The following is a 22,128-nucleotide window of genomic DNA, read 5'->3' on the forward strand; positions in this document are numbered from 1 at the left end:
CAACTAACATGTCTGTTCCTCGTGACCGGCAGCAGTCTTCTGCTGAGAGATGTTCTTGAACAGCACACACACCTTTGCCAAAACCACAGATACACTGACCTTGCCCCCTTCCCCGAGCTCTCTGAGACTGTCTCCTAGGCTACAATCCTCAGGTTGGCTCAAATGAAATTTTTCATTTCTTTCTTAGACTGCTGTTCATTTTTTTCATTGACATGACAAAGAACTCCTATCTAGAAAATATAAAGAAGCCTAAAAGTCAAAAGCCTAAAAGACAAAAACCCAATACAAATGGCAAAAGATCTGAACAGACAATTCATTTAAGAAGACATTACAGAAAACAGGTACAGGAAAGGTACTCAATGTCACAAATACAGGAAAGGTGGTAAGATACAACTAGATATCCACTAGAATGGCTAAAATTAAAGGCTGACCATTCTAAGTGCTCACAAAGACAAGGAGACACTGGAATTCTCATATCCTGCTGGTGGGAATAACCACTTAAAAAAAGAATTTGGTAATTTCCTAAGAAGTTAAAAATATACCCACTCTATGATATAAATATTCCACTTCTAGGTATGTATCCAAGAGAAATGAACACATACAGGCAGAAAGATTTGTATACAGGACATTCTTGGCAGCTTTAGTTGTAATAATCAAACCTGGAAACAACCCCAATGTCCATCAACAGGTGAACAGATGAACAATTATGACATATCCATGTGACGGCCTACTACTAGCAATGAAAGGGGACAAGTTATTGGTACACATAACAACATGGACAGAATTGGAAATACTGATGCCGAGTAAAAGAAGACAGACAAAAAAGGGCACATGCTATATAGTTTCTTTCATATAAAAGTCTAGAAAATGCCAACAAATCTGTAACAACAAAAAGCAGATCAGTGCTTTCCTAGGAATTCTGAGGAGCAATGGGTATATTCATTATTTTGATTGTGGCGATGCTTTCACAGATGTATTTGGAGAGCAATATTCAAATTGTACACTTTAAATATGTGTTTATTGCATGTTAGTTGTAGTTGTATTGTAAGCCTCAGCAAAGCTGACACAAAAGTTCAGGGTGTGGTGGGGAGACTCACTTCAATCAGCAAAGCAGAGTGGTGAAGGACGTCTGTCTTTAAAAGAGCCTTGATGGAGAGAGAGAACCACCTCTGTGCACACTCTGGCTCTAAGAAAGGGAACGGCCCCACGGTAAAGCACCCCATTCACATAAGGTAGGAGCAAAGGAGTTCTGTTTTTATTCTGCAATTAAGTCAACGTGATCTCTAATAGCAGGCAACAGACAGAACCAAATTAAAGTTCTGCTGGTGGGAGCAGGGCTAATGTAACCCTGTCAAAGGTCTCGTGTTGCAGGTCAGCAGCAATATTGAACTGCAGTCGCTGCAGAGGCCAAGGGGCTGCTGCTCACCCTGCAGAACAAATTCCCCGCGATAAACCAGCCGACAGCAAACGCAGGAGGCTGACACTGCCCCAGCAGGCACGTCTACGGCTTCATAAAGCAGCTCCCAGGGCAGCAAGGACAGGGCTCTACCTAAATCAGACCCCACTGTTTGCTGACTGCTCACTGGATTCTCAAAAAAAAAAAAAAGAAAGTCCCCAAGGAGGGGTTCTTGATTTGGAGTGTCTTAATTTCCAAGAGGATCCAGCTGGGACCCTCTTAACAGTTTAAGGGACATTTGTGTTGATGTTTCTCTGATGAAGGGGAAGTGGGAAATGAGCTTTCAGCTCAAGGGGGCCCAAGAGCCACGAAACGTTAAGAAAGCTGAAATCGTGACAGTTATTTGAGCCCAGCTAGAGAAAAAGGAGAATGGTGTTGGTAATGGACACAGAATTAATTATTATTGATATATTTCTTTAAATAAGGGTCTGAACCAAAGAAGACAAAACATTACCAAAATTAGTTATAGATGGTAGACATACAAATGTTGATACGGTTTTTTGTGTTTTTAATTTTTTTCTAAAGTAAAACTAAAATATATAAGCCAGTCAAAAAAGGTGAAGGAGCCTTGGCTCCAGGATACTTGAACTGAACCAGGTTAAAGCTGCATGATTCTCTCTGCCGTTTCAATTGTCTAAAGTTAAGCAAAGCAGCTGCTGAAGACAATCGCTAACCTTCCTTGCACCACCCGAGGGTGACCTCAACTCGTTCCTCTGAATTCCTGGACGCTTTCTCCAAACCTTCATTTCTACTGTTCTCGGTCCCCTTTTGCAAAAACTGGGCAGCGATCTAGCCTTTCTTCAGCTTTCAGAAATCTTATCAATTCTCTTTGGTCAACAAAAACAAGAAGTCAGTTTTACAAGGGATCCAGGAGGGCTATCTTAAGATCTGTTCTGGTTCCAGTTTAGGCTGACTTTCTTTCCTGGATGCAGATACTGCGGTCACCTGCTGCCATGTGTCTTCCCATAAAGACCACCGCTCCCCCTACTAACAACCTCTGCCCCCAATGTGAACCCTCCCAAGTTACATGTGATGTGGGGTCTCCCTGCGGTACGTACTCTTCCTGCTGATCATCACTAGGGCTCCTGCCTGACACAGAAATTAGGTGGCTGTAAAGCTGGGGTCTCTGAATGTACAGCCTGGGAACGGCTCGGAGGTCTTCCCTAATGTGCACTGAGGCCCTGGACCCCTTGGCCTCCTCCTGGGCAAAGAGGCCAACCATGCCCCTGCCCCCTCAGGAGGCCCTGTCCTCTTTTGCTCACCAGCACAAGGTGGGCATGGTGAGGGGAGTGGGGAGCAGAGAGGAAGCACTTTGGTGGACGCAGCACCGGGTGCCCAGTCCTTGGGAAAAGGTCTCAGGTTGGCTTGAGGTCAAGGAGGGGACCCTATAAAGGCTCCCTTGACTTTCTGTTTGGGGAGAAACTTCTGAAGACAAATGCTGGCACCTGGTTTCTCAGGAAGAGAGACCTCTTTTCCGCGGTCTACACTGTCTTTGTGCCGAGGAGGGCAACCAGAGATCTCCACTCCACTCAGGGCCTTAAAGGCGGCTGCCTCCTTTCCATCGGCTTCGTGGATTTGTCGGAGGTGCCACAGCAAGGGCTCACCAGTGGGGCCTGCATGACTCTCTAAGAGGGGTTTTCCTGAGCAAAGGATGCTCTGTGCCCACATTAGCTCCTTCCCAGCCCCACCCTGGCCCACGCCCCTCCTCACCACCAAGACGTGCTCGAGAAGGTCCAGGTAGCCGAGGGTGCACTCCGTCCCGTACCGCAATGCTCTGGTGCGCACCTCCTCGCTGACATCAGGGTGGAAGGATGCTTGCTGGAGAGAGAAAGGAACGGGGATGTCTTAAATCAGGAAGAGGCAGATGGTAAGTGGACCAGGCAGCCAGGTGGGGTCCCCTGCCCAGCAGTGTTGTGCAGCCCTGGACCCAGAGGCAGGAGTCCTCAATTCGGGAACTCCTTCTTACCTGGAGCGCCCTCTCTGAGGAAACTCTCCTGCCTCCCTCGGGAGAGGGGGGCCCTCCTCCACCTGTCTCCACTGCAGGATCTCTGACCACAGGTTGTGTCTTGCTTTTTAAAGTGCCCCTGGGCCAGGCAAAAGCAAGTGAATCTGGCCCCTCTTTCCTTCCTTTCTCACTGGCAGCCCCCTACCTTTTATTTAAAAGTAGGAAATTCCACAAGCACCAAGATGTCCAGGAAAGATTCATGACTGGGGCTTACAGCAGGAGCCAGCCCGTCCGGGGATCAGCCTGTCCCACTCCAGCGGCGGGAGGTGTCCTGCAGACCCCTCACTGCTCCTCACAGGCTCACCAGGCCCGGGGTCCTCACTCCGTGACCTGACCACACCCCAGTCACGGTGAGTCTCCTGACCGGGGCCCTCCGGCTCCCGGGAACCTTCAGAGGGGGAGCTCCCCAGTCCCTCAGAGGTGCCATAAATAACTCATATCACATTATACACGTCGAGATAAGCGAGCCGGGACATATGGTTAACACAGCATCGGGCCCTTTCTGCTTGTACTTGTGACCTGCAGATACATCATTTCAGACGGCACACCCATTCACAGGGTTGCCAGATGAACTGCAGAACATCCAGTTACATCTGAATTGCGAACAGACAATGAAAAATTTTAGCTGAAGTATAAGGCAGCCTGTTTCTTATGTGCTCAGTCTGGCAACCCTACCCACTTAGCCTTTCCTCCTGCTATACCCTTGCTCTGGAAGAACCAGAAAGTGCGTACAGGATACTATAAAATAGAAAACTGCAAATAAATCACAAATCAGGGCAAATACAAATCACACATTAGGATAAAATGTTGGGGCAGTAGGGGAATAATGACCAGCCTCCCTGCTTCCTCCAGTCAAGGCCCCTCTCCGTAGGAGGGGGGATGTTGAGGGAACCCTGGGGAACACGGTCCGTTTCCTGCCCCTCAAAGCATCCCAGGATGAGTGGGGATAATTCGTGAGGCCAGCATCTGTCACTTACAAGCTGGTCTGACTCAGCCAGGGACCGACGGGTCATGCCTTTAACTCCTCCCACGTTTTACTCCGCCTGGCTCCCCTGTGTGAGGACACATCCGGTCTGGGGTGATGACGCCCCCTTCCCCCGGGGAAGGCCAGGGCTATGATGCTTTTCAACATCACCTCCCGTGGGTCACGTCAGGGCCCTCATGAGAGTCGTGTGGGGCTGATGGTGACTGCTGGTCAGTCACGGCTGCTGGCTTGGCTCTAACTTGCTAGAACCCTCTGGGAGAGCCATCTAGCAGTAATTAAAATGTCCTACCATTTGACCTGCTAATTCTGCTTCTGGGAATCTCACCGAAGGATATTATTCAAAGCACAGAAAAAATGGATATGCCCAAAGATGTTCACTGCAGTAAAGCTGATGATTAAAAAAACGTACAATCTAAATATCTGATAGTGGAGGAAGGAGTATTCTGCGGTCATTAAAGAGTCAGTCACAATGACACAGTAACACAGAAACGGTCATGTAACATTCACTGGTATAGGAGATAGAAAATTGTCTCTAATGTAGACATAAGCACATGAAAGTAAGGCCAGAAAGAAACAGACACTAGAATTAACTTAGGGTGTAGACGGCCTTGTCCCCACTGGAGCAATTAGTGTAGTCCTCCCTGTGTGGTAAGACGAGTCAGTGTGTAACCTGTTGCACCTCCGTCTCTGCCCTGGCTGCCCTGCTCAGCCCCAAAGGTGGTGCTCGGATATGGCCACATGGCCCTCTGCTTAGCACGAAGCAGGTTCCTCCCTGACCGCCCACTGCACATCCCTGGTTTTCTGTATATTCCTGCTGCACTCCCCTTCCGGCAAGCGGCCTCACTTCCTTTCTGTGAAGGGATGGGGAATACAGGAGACCAGAGGAAAACTAAGTGTTAAGTCCCACCCTCACAGGAGCCTCAGGGCTCAGCGGTGACACCTGTCATCACACCTAGTACTGGCGTGTGAAGCCCCAGCTGCTATTCTGTCCTGCAAAACTAGATGGCCCGACCCCAGGTGTGGGGTAACAGTGAGGAGCTGAGACTGGGCAAATGGGGAATGTATTTCAACCCTTAACCTGCTCCTCTGAAAACAGGAGGACGGGTGTTAAGAAAGAGACGAAAATCTGAGCTGCCTTCCATTTCCGCCTTAATCTGTTCAATTTCCCCCTTTCGTTTCACGTCTGTCACAGGGAGACCAAAGTACCCGACAGTCATCAACCACAGTGACCTGGAGCTCTGTGGCTGGGAGGCCCTGGGTGGCAGCAGCAGCTGGCCCTGAACGCAGGAGACATCACTGCAGCTCTGGTTCTGAGTGTAACAGTGTGTGCCCTTGGTCATGCCGCTTCATGTCTCCATCCTGTGTCATCATCATCCAATGATCTTCCAATCATCATTAGGAAGAACTCCCCTTACCCTTCCCACCTAGGACCATGACAGAACGCACCTGCCAGCCCTTCCAAAACTAGGAGGTGCCCTGCATGGACACCGTGGTGGCGTTCAGGCCCCATCCTGCTGGGTCAAGGCTATTCTGACTGAGGCTGTAACCCTTTTGGGAGTTACCACTTCTGCCAGGGCAGATGCCATGGAGTGCTTCAAAACTGTACTGGTGGCCTTGGGAGAGTCTACACTCCCTGACCCAGCACACATGGTCCTCATGACAGTGGTCCTACCATCTTGCCACCTTCTTCTGCCCCCACCCCACCACTCCCTAGGCTCTACCCTCCCCCACACCCAGGAGACCAGGAAATGCAGTGCTGTCTCCCAGGCCGGGCCCTCGCACGCCCATCCCTTCTGCCGCGTGACAGCCAGCCCATCCTACCCCTTAGAGGAACCTCAGAAGCCAGTGTCGGACCTGCCAGCAGCTCTCCCCACAGCTCACTTCACCACAGAGAAGGGCCCTGTTCCCGAAGCCCCCACACTGCAACAGCTGCTTTCTACCTCCCATGGTTCACCCCACCTGCCCGCCATGGCAGGGGGTCACTGCCCCATCACCGAGCAGAAGCCAGCAACCCTGGGATGCAGCCGTCCTGAGAAGGGGGAAGGGCTGCGGGGGGGGGAGGTGCTCAACAGCAGGGGGTGGGGGCTCTTAGGGGCCCTCTTGATTAATAGATAAAAAAATAACACAAAGGTCGTAAAGTTCAGGTCTCCCCAGCTCCCTCCCCAAGCACCGGCTCAGGGTGGCCGCCCCGGGTGTCTCCCCAAGGATCAGAGAGCAAAAAGGCAGATCCCTGACGCTCTGTTTGGTTCCTCTAACTCTCTCCCCGACCCAGTTAGGGCAACACCCCTCCTGGCACAGAGCAGCTGACCTATGGAGGCAGGAAAGGGCGCAGGCAGACGAGGGGTGCGGCTTTCCTTTGGAGGGCCTGGAACAAAAGGCCACAGTCCCTCCTTACTACTGCCGAGCGGCTGCCCCCGTAGGAAGGCGTCCTGTCTACTTAGAAAGAACTGGGGGGCAAAGGCGACTGTCGGGGGAGCGTGTCTCGGCCAAGCACTTGGACTTGGCTCCTTCATCTCCAACGTGGAAGAAACCTGTATCGATCCCCTGGACCCTGAAAAGCTATTACAATTCCCCTACGGTAAAAACCACCAGATCAGGGCCTGCAGGTTTCCTTATCATCTTATCAGGTGCAGAAAGAATCATCCTGATGTCGCACACAAACTGGCTACTTGTCCCTTCAGTGCTCGCCATCAGGTTCCTCGGGCTGAAATCAGTCATCATATCTCAAGCTGTGATGACAAAAGCTGCATTGAGCAGGATATAGTCACCCAAACCAGGAACCTTGGACAAGAGACTCTGGCTGAGAGCACACGGCAGTGCCCTCCTCGCGATAAAGACTGGGATAGAGATTTGTGGGAACAGACAAGTACCCCTTTTGTCTGGGGCACAGCCAACTACTGTGGCACAACAGCCCTGCAAGCAACACAGTTATGGAACATAAGAGTAACCCGGCTTCAGGCATGCGCGTTCCCAAGCCTCTGCCCTATGTTCTGCCGTGGGAAAACAGTGGGAATGCACAGCAACCGGACATCTCATCCAATGCCAGACCCTAGAAGACTCTTCTTGCTTCTTCCTGCTACCGTGGGTTCTTCATTTTTTTCCCTCCTAATCTAATTTTAGAAAGATAAATTGTCTGTGGTTTTCAAAAAAAAAAAAAGAACTGGGAGGAAAAGTGGGAGATTAAGTCACCAAGCAGACCCCACCACCCTCGGACACAGAACCGCTCAGAGAACCACCTCCCGAGGGCTGATGCACACCCGCCTTCAGCGTCTCTGCTGTTACCCAGGTTAAGGCACTGAGCTGCTCCCTTCCGCATGCGGCTGGCTGAACCCAACAGCTCAGCCCTGACGGAGCACCGCCTACCCACCCAAAACAACGCCAAGGCCTCTACCTTGCAGGCCGTCAACATATCCGACACGGCCTTCCGGCTCAGGTTGGCGGTGGCAATCACGTCCTCCTGTCGACACGAGTTCCCAGCGGCCACGGCTTTGGCTGTTGCCATGGTGATGCCTTTCGTCATCCTGATGGATTCTTCAGGTGATGACGTCTTTTCAGGTACCTCTTTTGACTGGAATACCTGGAAGTTAGAAACCAAAGAGGTGAAAAAATCAGAAGGGGAAGGACAAGAATAACTTCTGCTTCTCCTACAGGGCTGCAGTGTCTGAAAAGCGAGCCAGTCAGGGGAGAAACCGTCAAATGGCAGGAAATTAGAAATTTAATTTGAGTGCAGTCCTATCATTCTTGCTCTCAAGATTCCTGCATGGATAAGCCTCGCACACCTGTACTTGGCATTCACGGGACAACATGGGGATGGAGACGCATCTCCAGCGTTAACCCATTCACTGTTGGAAGATGTCACTCAGTGTTTATAAACTGCCCCAGGGGAGGGGGTGGTGTGGCTTCCCAGGTCTCCTGCCCCACTCCTGCTGGTGCTTCAGCAGCTTCCAGAGACACTGCAGTCTCAGTGCTGGTTCCAGGGCAGGACTCACCTGCAGGCATCACTTTGGACTCAGCTTTCTCTCTTTAAGAGGGTGTGGAGCTGGGGGAAATGAAGTATTCAGTTTCTTCTATTCTTAGCCTGTCTTACAAATATAACTGCATAACTGTGTGGAGGTGTTCATGTCAAGTGAGCCACGGTGACACTGTGAATTATTTAACACATATGCACGTGCGCACACACACACAACCTTTAGAGAAGCTGAAATAAATTAACCATGGTAAGTGAATATCCTACTTTTAAGTTCCACCTGCCAGTCAAGCCAGCGGTTCCTGCTTCCAGCCCACCTGCCTCGGCTCTGACATGAGTGACGGGTGCTCTGGCTGGCCCTGCACACGAGGACACCCAAAACAGGTGGGGCTGCTCTACCTTCAGCCCTAGGGAGCCGTGTTTCAGCAGGAAAATCATCCGTTGGGCAGAAGGGAGGACACAGCCAGCATCTCTACCATGTGCCAACCAGTGCCAAACATCACTATCCTCCTAAAAACGAATAGCTGCAAACAGGGCACCCAGGACCCCCCGGAATACTACAGAGTAACGTACGTGGACAGAGCCCTCCACACTAACGTGGGCCTCGGGTCACACGCTTCTTTGGAAACCTCCATCCATGGAAATGTGCGATCTGGGTCCATTCTAAACCACGTCGCTCTACTTAGGTTGACCACGAGTCTGATCTCAAGAAAGTTCCAAATTTCAAATCTCCTTCGTTGTCACCATGCGGCCCACCCCTACCTGTCAGAACGTATGTCCAGACTTTTGTTAAGAAACACCCAGCCCGTGCGGGCAGGTGAGCTCCAGGCAGCTCTGTTTTAAGGACACTGCTTGAAGTTTTTGGTTTCTCCTTTATGTGAGAACTAAGCACAAAATCAACCAAAGTAGGATTCATTAAAAAGTGGACAAGAGAATCCAAGGCTCTACCTCCAAAGCCCAAGAGAAGGGCTCAGGGGTCCCTGACACTCAGGGGCTTGTGGCCTTTACCAGGTGATGCTCTAAAGAAGCAGAACTACTGGGAGCTAAGACAGGTCCCCACTCCCCCTCCAAAAGAGAAGCGTCATCTATGATCAGATGTCCTATTAAAAAGAAACCTTAGCTTGAAACTACTCATTTTCAGCAGATTTCTATTTCTAGGGATGACGATGAGTCACTCCACAGCCATCATGGGATCGAAAGAACAGGCACGACCACAGTAACCCCAGGACACGCTCGCTCTCCAATGCTGGAACGAGGCAAGGGCGAACACGGGGTCCACGTCTCTGAGGTCAGACACCTCACACAGAAGGCAGCTGGATCTCAAAGGGAAATGTCTCAGGGAAAGGCATCCAGGGTTTCCTAAGAGCGAACCTCAGACTTCCAAACCCCTATGTGTGCAGCCGTGTGAGCTGTTGCCAGTGGCAACGGGCACCAAGAGGGGCTGTGTGTGGCGGGGCACTGTACACGTCATTTCAAATCAAGGCGAGTGCGTGCAGCCACCCTGAATTTTCCTTTTGCCAGGACCCTCCTGGAGTGCTTTCGTTTCATTCTGCAGTTTTAGTGGAATGAAACCTGAATAGTCCCAAGCGATATACTTCAGTTCACTTAATTACAAATCGATCCTAGCCAAACTCGGAAGTGGTCAGTTTCACACAGTGTCTCCATTATACAAAGCTACCAGCAGGCAGGTGAGAGGCCTCCTTAGCTCAGGGGCTCCAGGTAAAACCTCTTCATGCTAAAAATCTCAGAGAAGCTGCACTGGGGTCGGCTGTGGGACTCGGGGCCCGAGGGAGGTGACCGGTGGCTCCTTACTGTGAGCTCCTGCTTCATGTATTCGATGGTGGCCTCAAGCGCCCGTGTGCCCCGCGTGGCCTCGTCCTCCACCGCCTTCACAGTCTTGAGGAGGGAGGTGACATTGGTCACCATCACCTGCATGGGAAGAGGGGCCGAGAGAAAAGGGAGTGAGCTAGGTCTGACCCCTTCTTTTAGTTCCAGACCTAATGCCACAAGTCAAGTGCTTCCATTTAAGTGAGAAAGGAGCTCAGATGTACATCCTCCATCACTCTTGAATGTGCCTCTCTCGCTCTTTCACCCCCAGCTTGCCTGCCCCTAGCTGGGGCTCCACTCTACCTTGGCGGCCCCCTTGAGCTGGTACATGGAGGGGTCGTCGGCAGGCTTGCTGGCAGCTCCCTTGGTGGCACCAATGAGATCTGAAAGGGCCTTGGCCACGTCTTTGATGGCATTGATCAACACCACCTGAAAGAGAGCATGGCCCAAGGTGAGCGGGCTGCCCCGAGGGCACGCGGCCAAGGGCAGGGGGTGGCAGCCGGGAGGTGGGGCTCTCCATCACAGCCCCAGGTCTTCAGCATGGCAGAAACCCCAGCAGCCACCCTTGGAGACTCTGATGCAGGAGTCTGGGTGGAGGTCCAGAATCCAGACTTGAAGAAGCTCCCCAAGGGAGGCAGGTGCTGAGTCAGGACGCAGAAGCCAGCTACATTTTGCAGGTTCAGAAACACCTCCCAGCTGCTGGCCCTGCTGACCAGTTGCCTGTGAAGGCAGCTAAGCAGACACCCGAGGAGTGACACCACCCACCTGAGCCCGGAACTGGGTCACCCAAACCACTGAGCACAAAATGCAAGCCTCCTGCCCTGACCCACGAGGTCCCCGTGGCAGCCCACCTGCACCCCCAGCTTTGGGTCCTGGGGTTCTGACTCCCTCAGCATGCTACCGGCACGTGGGTCTGTCCTTCCTCTGTATTGGAAATCCTCCCTCATTCCTGCTTCAAGGATTCTCCCGTTGTTCCTCTCTCTGCCTGGAACCCGGCTCTCTGCATCATTCAGGTCTCAGCTCAGCTGTCATGTCCCCGGAGACCCTTCCTGACCACTCGAGCTGCGAGCTCACCCCCATCACAAGCTCATCCGCTGGCCCTGTTTTATTTATAGCAGTCAGCAGTATGTGGAACTACTTTATTGTTTATGTACTAATACATCTGTCTTCTCCCCTGGCCTGGGCTTCTGTCTGTTGTGTTTTGTACTCAGACCAGGGCCTGGCGTGTACTGGGCATTCAGTAAATACGGAGTGAACGAGTACACAGATATACCCCCACGTAACACTGGACATAACACAGGATTTTCACTCTTCTAATTGAACAGAGACCACAGGCCACCTCTTCTGTACGCTAGACTTGGAATCCCAAGTCCCAGGCACACTTAGGAATTACACAACGTTGGGCGTAACATTTAAGTCTTCTGGGTCTAGCAGCTACAACAACTCCTACTTCTGTAACAACACCAACGTCCCTTCACTGAGGGTTGTGTTCCCGGGGCTGAGCCAAGCACGATGTACATGATCTTGTTTCACTCTCACCACTGCTGTTTCCAGTGAGAACTACGATGCTCGTGTCCACACTCCCAGAGCCCGGGGAACGGCAGGGGTGAGATGCGGACTCTGGTCTGTGATCCCAAGGGCCACGGTCTTCACCTCCACAGGGTATGAAGCTCTATGGCCCCCACTCCTCATCTCTAAAGGGGTCTGTGGCACCAGCCTTGCCTGTCTCACTGCACTGCTGCCGGGATGAACTGGATAACAGATGTGGAAATATCTAAGAAATTCGAGCATCCCAGACAGCTGTAAGCACAGCAACACTGTGACTGGACACCCTCTCCGTCCCCATCCCATGCTTTCTCACCCACAGGGCACACGGGATCTCTGCCAACCTCTGAAACCACAGGGCAGGTCAGTTTGTGACAGGGCTCATGAGGAAGGCGGCGGTGAGGACCACACACTGGCTCCTGAGATCGCAGAGGGCAGGGGCAGCCGGCAGGTGTGCGGCCAACACCCGGTGTTCACTGCCCCATCCGGGTCCACTGGGCAGTGACCAGTGAGTGGGTGCACTTTTCTGAGGGGTATTTTCCACTGGTGGTCTCAAAAGAGGCTGGAGCTCTTGGGCATGCAGACCATTTGGGAGTTAAGACTCTACACAAGCCGATACATTTCTCTGTGTGCAAAGATTTAAATCCTCTCGGCTGACTCACTTCTGCTAAAGCTGAGCCAGGCTCGGGGAGAGCGTGGGTTCCAACCCCCCTGAGCGGTTTTTGGGCTTTTCCTTCCTCCAGCGGGGTAAGAACAATACCGAGGCCTAGACTTCTGGGAATGCTTGGAATTCCAGAGGGCAGCCAATCTGAGCTCTGATGTTATCAAAGAGAAAGCCAGCAGGAGTCAAAAGGCAACGCAGGGAACGTTTCCCTCACGGAGTTCTGCTCCACTGGAGGGCGTCGGGAAGGGAAGGGTCACTGCCGCGTGGGAGCCAAGCCCGCGGCCGTGTGTTCCCCAGATCGGCAGCTGCGGCCAACACGGGTGCCGGATGGTAGGGGTTCTCTACCCAGTGCTGTGCAAGTGGGCCTGATAGGCTCCCTACTGAGTGAGTATGGTTTAAGCAGTGAAAACTGAAGTGTTTATCACTTGATGGTGCTGAGGTTGAAACCACAGAGGGATCGTTAAGCTCTGCACTCGGGAATGGGTAGGCTCCCTTCACGATGGCCGTGGCTGGCTGTTGGTTCAACTACGGTTCCCTGCCTTAGGAGATGATGGGCCAGGCTTGGGCCAAGGACCCTGAGATAACATCAGTGATGCTAAACCTGGGGCAGAGAGTCAGAGCGCGGGGGGGCCCTTCCAGCTCCTCTCCCTCCTCCCCTTCAGCGCCAAACTTGCCCAGCGGCTGTCTATACACGCTGGCTTCCTTCCTCACCGGCCTGGCCACTCCTCACCGCCAGTCCTGGCAGGGCGACACTGCCCTCCGTGACCCTGGGGCTGGGGGCTGGCTCTCCCACCTGCATCCTTCTTGCTCCTGGGCAGTGTCCCGGGTGGGCTGAAGCACTCCCTCCTCTTGACACCAGGCCCCCGGCTTTCCTCTGACCTGCTGCCACTGCTGCTCAATCTCCATGGGCATCTCTGTCTCCTAAAACGGTCCCAGCTGGTGGACTCCTCAGCTCTGCCCTGATGCCTTCTTCTGCCCCCCCATGCTCCTCCTTCCTCGCAGTTGCAGTCACTGTCTGGTAACTACCCGACTCCACGTCCCCAAACCTGATCAGGCTCAAGGCCACTCACTCGTTCTATCTGCGGGTCCCTCCAGAACGTCCAGTGCAACACGCCCCAAACTGAACTCACCTTCATCTCCGCCCAAGCCAGGCCTCCCCCCAGGGAGCATTCACTGACCTAGCCTGGCACCCTGGCCTCCACCTCCTCCCTTGTCTCCAAACTCTCCCTGAGTCCAGTCGCACACCAAGCTCGGCTGAGTCTTCTTTTCAGATTTCTCCCGAATCTGTGGGCCTGTCTCATCCCCATGGCCGCACCACGGTCCATGCCACGACCTTGCCTGGACAGTGCTTCCAACCGGTTCCCCCAAACCATGGATCCACAAGCACATACAGTCTACTCCAGAAGTTCTTATTCTGCATTTGGCTTCTTCTGAGGCCTGGTGCATGGCGTTTGTGGGAACGCAAGCCCCTACCTACCTACCTGGGTCTCAGGGTCGTCAGAGCCCAGGCTGGCGGCCCCCAGCTTGACCACCTCGGCGAGCTGGGTGATGGTGGCTGCTGAGGACTGGGCTGCCTGGGCCAGCTTTTCTGGAGTGGATGCGGCCCCTGACACCAGCAATTTTGTGTCTTCCACCAAGGCCTTGGCTGTCTTCAAAATGTTCTCCCTGTGAAGGTGGGAAGGGCAAGGGGAAGGGAGAGACACAGGGCAGAGCTTGGTCACTGGTAGTTGGCAAGAAAAGAAAGCCTCCTAGGGTCTTTCGTTAAAGGGCATTGAGGAGAGCGGTGATGTGTTTCTACTCCCTCAACGGGGGGCTCTCATCTTCCAGGCAGGAAAGATGGGAGAGGGGAGAGGAAAGTGGGCCCAGAATTCACATGGTCAATTAACAGTAAAGCTTCACATCAAGATTCAGGCCCACCCGTTCGGCCTCCTTGTCCTGCCCTGCAGCTGCTTTCCCGTGGTTCCCGCGATCTCAGAGAACACTTCATAGCTACAAGGGGTTGGGAGGATACACGGGACAGGGGACCCTGCCCAGGACACTAAGAGCCCAAGGGGCTCTGGAAGGGAGGACAGAACACCGGGAATCTCCTCCCTAGCCCAGCCCTGGGGCTGAAGAGAGAGGAAAAATAGGTGCTGGACACATGGTGAGGAGATGGGGCGTCTCCAGCAGCAAGCGGAGACCCTGGCCCCAGCCTCTGGAGCAGAGCCTGAAGGACCAGCCCAGGAGAGACAGCAGGCTCCAAGCTTCACTCCCCATTTAGGTAAGAGCTAAATGCCCGTCCTGGCCACTTCTAGTCTCGCTGGGATTAGTAAGCAAATCAGAGGCACAGCTTTCTTCCAGCTAAAAAAGCAAAAAGACCACAAAGGTATCCTCTGCTGGAGGACCAGATTTAGGCTGTGAAAGGCAAACCTGGAAAATGACCCTGTTTACAGTTGACAAAAGGCACTTATGTTGACTACTTGGTTCACTTTCCCAACTTGAGCATCTTGTTGAAATTGAAACAGATAATCACATTTCTGGCTCTTGGGTACCATCTCCAAAGTCCATGAGGCCACACTGAACCTCTTCCCATCCAGGAGCCCCCAGGATGGCGTCCACTCCCATACCTGTGATCTGCAAAGGTCTCGTTGTTCTCTGCATTCAGGGTCCCTGCAGTTGCAAACATAATGGTGGTGTCCAGGTCGGCGATGATCCCGGACACGGCAGTGGCAGCTGTAATACATGCCTGGGTCCCCTTGTTCCCAGCCTGAAGAGCTGACAGCACCAAGGACACCTGTAGACAGAGAGGAAATGTTGAGGATACAGAGAAATGGAGAAAATGTAACCCAAAGGTCTTCAGATTCAAAAAAACACTGTAAAGAATGCTCAAAAAATAGAAGAGGAGGAAACTCTTCCAAACTCATTTTACGAGGCCAACATTACCTTGATACCAAAATAAGGGAAGGGTGCCACGAGCAAAGAAAATTATGGGCCAATATCCCTGATGAACATAGATGCAAAAATCCTCAACAAAATATCACCAAACTGAATTCAACAACACAATAGAAGTATTATAAACAACAGTCCAGTGGGATTTAGTCCAGGGATGTACGGATGGTTCAACATCTACATTTAAGTCAGTGTGATGCACCCCATTTATAAAATGAAGGCTAAAAACCATATGGTCATCTCCACAAATGCAGAAAAAGCATTTGACAAAATTCAACAACCATGATGATAAAAACTCTCAACAAAGTGGGTATAGAGGGAACACAGCTTAACATAAAGGCTACCTACATACGACAAGTCCACAGCTAACACTATACTCAAAGGAACAAGATCAGGAACAAGACAAAGATGCCTACCCATAACACCTTAATTCAACACAGTATTGCAAGTCCTAGCCAGAGCAACGAGACAAGAAAAAGAAATTAAAAGCATCCAGATTGGAAAGGAAGAAGTAAAACTGTCACTATTTGCAGATGGCATGGTATTATACATAAAAAACCCTGGAGCTTCCATGAAAAAAAAAAAACTGTTAGAACAAATGAATTCAGTAAAGTGGCAGGATACAAAATCAATATACAAAAATCTGTTGTGTCTCTCTACACTAAAAACAAACTATCAGAAAGAGAAATCAAGAAAACAATCCCACTGACAAATGCATCAAAAAGAACAAAAAACTAGGAATATATTTAACCAAGAAGGTAGAAGATGTATATATTGAAAACTACAAGGCATTAAAGAAAGAAATTGAAGGCACCAATAAGTGGAAAGATATTCCATACTCATGATTTGGAAAAATATTGTTAAAATGTATCTGTACTACTGAAAGCAATATATAATTCAATGCATTCCTTATCAAAAGTCCGATGGCGTTTTTCACAGAAATAGAACAATTGTAAAATTTGTATAGAGCCATAAAAGACCCCAAACAGCCAAAGCAATCTTGAGAAGGAAAAACAAAGCTGGAGGCATCACACCCCCGATTTCAAATTATATTACATAGCAATAGTAATTAAAACAGTATGGTATTGGCATAAAAACAGACACATAGGCCAATGGAACAGAACTGAGAGCCCAAAAATAAACCCATGCATGTGTGGTCAATTAATTTATGACAAAGTATCCAAGAATATACAATGGGGGAAAAGTGTGTCCAACAAATGGTGTTGGGAAAATTAGAGAGCCGCACGCAAAAGAACGGAACTATCTTTATACACAAAAAGGAACTCAAAATGGGTTAAAGGTAAGACCTGAACGTAAGACCTGAAACCATAAAACTCCTAGAAGAAAATATAGGCAGTAACCTCCTTGACATAGGTCTTGGTGATGGTTTTTTGAATCTGACACCAAAAGCACATGCAACAAAAACAAAAATAAACAAGTGGGACTACATCAAACTAAAAAGCTTTTGTAAAGTAAAGAAAACTGTCAACAAAATGAAAAGGCAATCTACTGAACGGGAGAAAATACTTGCAAATCATGTATCTTATAAACATATAAAGAACTAATTATAGCTCAATAGCAAAAAAAAAAAAAAGTCTGGTTTTAAAAATGTGCAGAAGATGTGAACAGACATTTTTCCAAAGAAGACATACAGATGGCCAAAAAGTACATGAAAAGATGCTCCACATCGTTAATTATCAGGGAAATGCAAATCAAAAGCACAAGGAGATAGCACCTTGCACCTGTAATAAGTTATTAACAAAAAGACAAGAAGTAACAAGCATCGGCAAAGATGCAGAGAAGAGGCTGTGCGTGGTTGATGGGAATATAAATTGGTGCAGCCCCATATAAAAATCAGAATGGAGGTTCCTCAAAACTTTAAAAATAGAACTATGATATGATCCAGCAATTCTACTTCTGGGTATTTATTCAAAGAAAACAGAAACACTAACTGGAAAAGTTACAGGCACCCCCATGCTCACTGCAGCATTATTTATCATAGCCAATATATGGAAAAAACCTAAGTGCCCACTGATGGATGGATGGATGGATAAAGAAAATGTGCTGTATATATACACAATGGACTACTATTCAGCCACAAAAAAGAATGAAATCTTGACATTTTTGAAATATGAATGGATATCAAAGACATTATGCTAAAAGTCAGAGAAAAACAAATACTGTGTGATCTTTCCTATATGTGGAATTAAAAAAAAAAACCCCACCAAGTTCATAGAAAAGAACAGACTGGTGGTCATCACAGGTGGGAGATGGGAGGTGGGAGAAATAGGTGAATTGGTTTTGTTCATTTTAGTTTAAAGAAATTGAATAAAAATGAAAACAAAACAGAAAACAACCAACCTCATGAAAAAGATCAGATTTGTGGTTATGGCTGAGGGAGACGAGATTGGATGAAGGTGGTCAAAGGCACAACCTTTCCAGTTCCAAGGTAAGTATGTATTGGGGATGTAACGTACAACATGATGACTAGAGTTAACACTGCCTTGTCATCTCTATGACAGTTCTTAAGAGTAGATCCTAATCTCACAAGGAAAAAAATATACACATATATTCTTTTTGTAGTTATATGAGATGATGGATGTTAACTGAACTTACTGAAACCATTTCATGACAGTTCTAAGACAAATCACTATGCTATACAACCAAGACTCATACAGCACTGTATGCCAATTATACCTCAATAAAACTGGGAAAAAATATTAAAAACAAGAACAAAACCCTGCATTTTCTCCCTAGGAGCCAATGCGGCTTAGGGGTGACCAGCACCGTTGGAATCCACAGCCTGTCCAAACACCATTTGCTAGCCAGACGACCTCAGGTAGGCTGCTTCACTGCTCTAAGCTTCAGTGTCCTCATCTGGAAAAGGGGGCTATTACTTCTTGCCTATCAGGGTTGGGAGAGGAATAAATGGGCAGAAAAATGTATGTAAAGTACTTGGCACTTAGTAAGTGTTCGGTAAAGGGCAGATGATCCATTTATTTGATTATGTTTCTGAAGCCACCAAGAAGGATAAAGATCAGGCTCCCATGAAAAGTGTGGCCATTCTGTCCCGTCTGATCAGGTTTTCTGTAGAACAGCCCTCTGCTAACACTCATCACTCCTCCCTTGGCTGCCTCTGTTTTTTTTTAACTGGTGGTACTGGGGACTGAACCCCAAACCTCACCCATGCATGTGCTCTACCACTAGCTATACCCTCCCTGCTGCCTCTTGACTGGAAATTCTTCACCGTTGACCCTAGAGGGCCTGGAGCCCAGAGGGGATCCCCTCATGTAACCTTCCCATCCCATCACTCCCTTTAGAGACAGGAGGGAAGGGGGCAGGGCACAACCATGAAAAGAATGACACAGCAATTAGCACCAACGTGGCAGAAGATTCAACACCCAGAAGACCTTGAGCTTCATTATAGGCTCACTGTAAGACCACAGCATGGTAAATGGCACTCCCACAGGTGCCAGGACAGTTTCAAGGCTGACTATAAAAGGTCAAAAAGTGGCTAATGGCTGAGTACCCCGGGAATCCCAGCCCCTTCCCCAAAGCACTTGGAATAATTCTCCCACTTGTTACTATATGAAATTATTGAGCCCATAAAATCTAACAACCCCGTACCTCGTGGCCGATCTCACTTTCCTAGAGGGCTCCATGCTCTGAAGTCGCCTCTCGCCTTCGGAGACGGCCCACACTCCGTCTATTGAGTATGTATCTGTGAATAAATCTACCTTTGCTCTACTATGGCTGGCTCTTGAATTCTTTCCTGTGTGAAGCCAAGGACCCTCACTTGATGGGGTGCATCCCGGGGACTCGTCTGAGACCTGTGGCATGGCCATCCTTTCATGCCCCATTTTTCCTGTATCACCTTGAGCCAGCGCCCACCACCGAATAGTAATTCCAGGAACCTAAGGGGCCAGCAGTTTGGCTAAGGTGTTCACTTCAGTGTCAGAAACCCTTCATTGGCACCTGTCGCCCCTCCAGTACGCCCTCACATTCCTAGAGACACTTTCCTACAAGGCAAACTGGACCCACTCCACCCCTGGGTATGGCTCCCCCCCAGGCTGTGGAAAGAAGGTGTGCTCCCTTCACATCCAGGTCCCACCTCCCAGGTCCCCCCCAGTTCTTGCCACAGCAGCTCCTCCTTCCTTCCCCAGCCAGCCGCTCTCTTCGCCTTATGGGTCTGTTCTCGGGGCTGGGGGGACTCAGACCCAAGCAAGGCAGGTAAGAACAGCACCAGGGAAGATGGGAGGGCAGGAGAGAAAAGGGCAGGGACAGATAGCAGGAAACCACCCAGCAGGCCAGCCACCCCCTGCCCCGATCCTTCTCCTGGTGTCCTGAGTCAGGGAGCCTCTGCTGAGAGAAGCAGTATGACGGAGGCCAGCTCAGGAGGACCACGGTGCTTGGCCACGCTGGCCAACATCAAGCAGTTTAAACCCTCTCCTCCCCTCCCTTGGGACTCCATTCCAAGGTCCTCCGTGGGGGGACCTGGCGTGAGTAACTTTAACAACAAGGACGGGCTTTGAAAGGAGGAAGAATGCCTTCCTCGAGTTGAGAGATTTATTTCCTCGTCCTGGAGAGTCCAGGGAGGCCTGGAAGGTCCTGTGGGCTGGGGTAGACGGCCAGACTGATGCTCGGCCGCGGCGAGGGGCCATGTACAGAGTAGCCTCTGTAGTGGCAGCTTCCAGAGGAGGGTCCCCGCCACCCCTCGAGTCCTGCTGCCAAGCGTCTGAACAGTGCCAAGCTCTATGTCCTGCTACCCAAGTGAAGGAGAGGGAAAAGGCAGCAAAGACGGATGCCACAGCCTGCACCGCAGGCGGCCTGCACAGGGGCTGCCCTGAAAACGACGACTCTGAGAAATAAGCCAAGCAAACCATCAGCAAACTGCGGGAAAGTCAAGGAGCTGCTGGGACGGAAGGGACGTTCAGAATGGGGTGCTGTGAACCAGGGAGAACGTCCTGGGAGAAGGGAGTGCTGGAGGGCAGAGACAGGGAACGGCAAGCAGCCAGGATGATTAAATGCTGAATGGTGCCCCTGGCACCGTGCCAAGCTCTTCTACACAAATTGCCGCGTTTAATTTTCACAACTCAAGGGCCAGGCATTCATTCTGTTTCCTCATCCTCACTTTACTGAAGGAAGTCGAGGCCTGGCAGGGCGAAGTAGCTTAGCTGGGAGCCCAGAGCCCCATGCACCACGCTATGGGATCCTCTCTACATCAGCTGTGGCTGGAGTCAGAAAACGGCCTGCAGACTCCTGCTCTCCCACCGGGCGACGTAGCCCTCCCCACTTCACTGTCTCATCTGGAAACAAAGGGGCTGCACAAGAGGAGCTGTGGGGCCTTCTCGCTCCGCCCTCACACCTGGGAGCCTCTCTGAGAAGGCCCGGGGGCAAAATTGTTAAGAAGGGGCTGCAGGGAGAGGCTCCTGGCGCTCTATGACTTGGATGCCCTCTGTGCAGTCTGTCTGCAGAAGAGCCCTGAGGGTGACCACCGGGGCCTAGACCTCTAGGGGACAGTCCCACACACACTGTTTCTCAGGACTGTGGATCACCCCTAGTTCCCTGATGCGCCCTGTCCCTGGGGAGACCCTGGGAGGGAGGGAAGACAACTGGACCTGACCCACCTGGATGGTTTTTGGCTTAATTTTCAGGTGCGTCCCTGGTCCCGGAGGGTCACCATGCCTGCCCACCCCTAAGGCTGTTCCTTACCTTCTCCGTGACAGCGCGGGCACACTCGATCAGCTCCCTCTTGGTGTAGCTGTCCGTCGGGCACACCTGGAGGGCCCCCGCCTTCTGCACCAGGAAGATGCAGCCGTGGCCCAGGTCCTGCACCCGAGTGCGAATCTGGAAGCCGATCTGTGGAGGCAAGCCCAGGGTGGGGAGGGAGAAGCCTGACGGACCTGCCGTGGAGGTCTGCCCCACGTGGAAAATTTCTCCTACGTCCTAGGGGAGCCTGGCTAGGAAAATTCCACTGCTGTTAGGAGTCTCTGCTTGGTGAAGTACGGAATTTGGTGGATTCTGCTTCCCTTTTTAGAGACTGTAAAATGCCCACAGTCCCCAGGAAGCAAGCTTAATAATATTGGTTACCTTTCCTGGTGTATTGTTTATCTGTATCCTGAGCCACTAGGTAAAAATGTTAATTAGATGAACTCTGTGGGATTATTCATTCATTTATTGAGCCCCTACTGTGTGTCAGGGCCTCTTTTAAGCAGGTAACGCATTTAATTTCATTTATTCCTTACAAAAGCCCTAGAGGGTAATTAGAAGTTCAGAATATATAGCTTTAGTATAAAGCATATTTGAAAGTGTTCAGATTCTTGCAAAATTGCTGTGTTTACCAACCAGAACGCCCCTTTCCTCAGCAACCATGCTGGGCCCACGCTTCCTTTCTCTCGAGCCAGGTTGAGGTTTCCTTAAAAAGTCACATTTTGAGGGCTGCAGGCTCAGCAGGCATGCATTCTTTTAATGACCCCTGGGTTGTGTGATTATAAAAGCTACTTTGCCTATAAGAAGCCAAATGAGCTCCACTCTGGGTCAGCTGCCAGCTGTCTCTTTATGGTGTAATAAATTCCACCTCTCCCTCCCGAAGTTTCCATCCTTCTGGCTTTGTTTCACATCAACTTTCATTTTGGTCTGATCAATACAGCCCAGGTAACCAACTACATACAAACAAAACATGTCTAAGCTAAGTGTTATTTTCAAGAATCCACCAGAGCCAGAAGCTGTGTGCTTAAACTTCCAGCATCTC

At 50.5% G+C, this 22,128-nt stretch overlaps 1 protein-coding gene and 1 pseudogene across 5 annotated transcripts in view; one reads left to right on the forward strand and one right to left on the reverse strand.

The window, feature by feature from the left end:
* Positions 1 to 22,128, reverse strand: part of TLN2 (talin 2) — a 426,530-nt gene that overhangs the window by 23,326 nt on the left and 381,076 nt on the right. For all 5 annotated transcript variants that reach the window (XM_072962302.1, XM_072962304.1, XM_072962301.1 and 2 more), the window contains 7 exons: positions 21,090 to 21,236; positions 15,056 to 15,222; positions 13,931 to 14,114; positions 10,544 to 10,669; positions 10,226 to 10,342; positions 7,838 to 8,023; positions 3,167 to 3,274 (listed from right to left, as the gene is read on the reverse strand). In XM_072962302.1, the coding sequence (XP_072818403.1) occupies positions 3,167 to 3,274; positions 7,838 to 8,023; positions 10,226 to 10,342; positions 10,544 to 10,669; positions 13,931 to 14,114; positions 15,056 to 15,222; positions 21,090 to 21,236 (1,035 nt within the window). The remainder of the gene's footprint in view (positions 1 to 3,166; positions 3,275 to 7,837; positions 8,024 to 10,225; positions 10,343 to 10,543; positions 10,670 to 13,930; positions 14,115 to 15,055; positions 15,223 to 21,089; positions 21,237 to 22,128) is intronic.
* LOC107034087 (gametocyte-specific factor 1 pseudogene) lies at positions 4,580 to 7,499 on the forward strand (annotated as a pseudogene).

The sequence above is a fragment of the Vicugna pacos genome, chromosome 6 (genome assembly GCF_048564905.1).
Source record: "Vicugna pacos chromosome 6, VicPac4, whole genome shotgun sequence".
Taxonomy (NCBI): Eukaryota; Metazoa; Chordata; class Mammalia; order Artiodactyla; family Camelidae; genus Vicugna; species Vicugna pacos.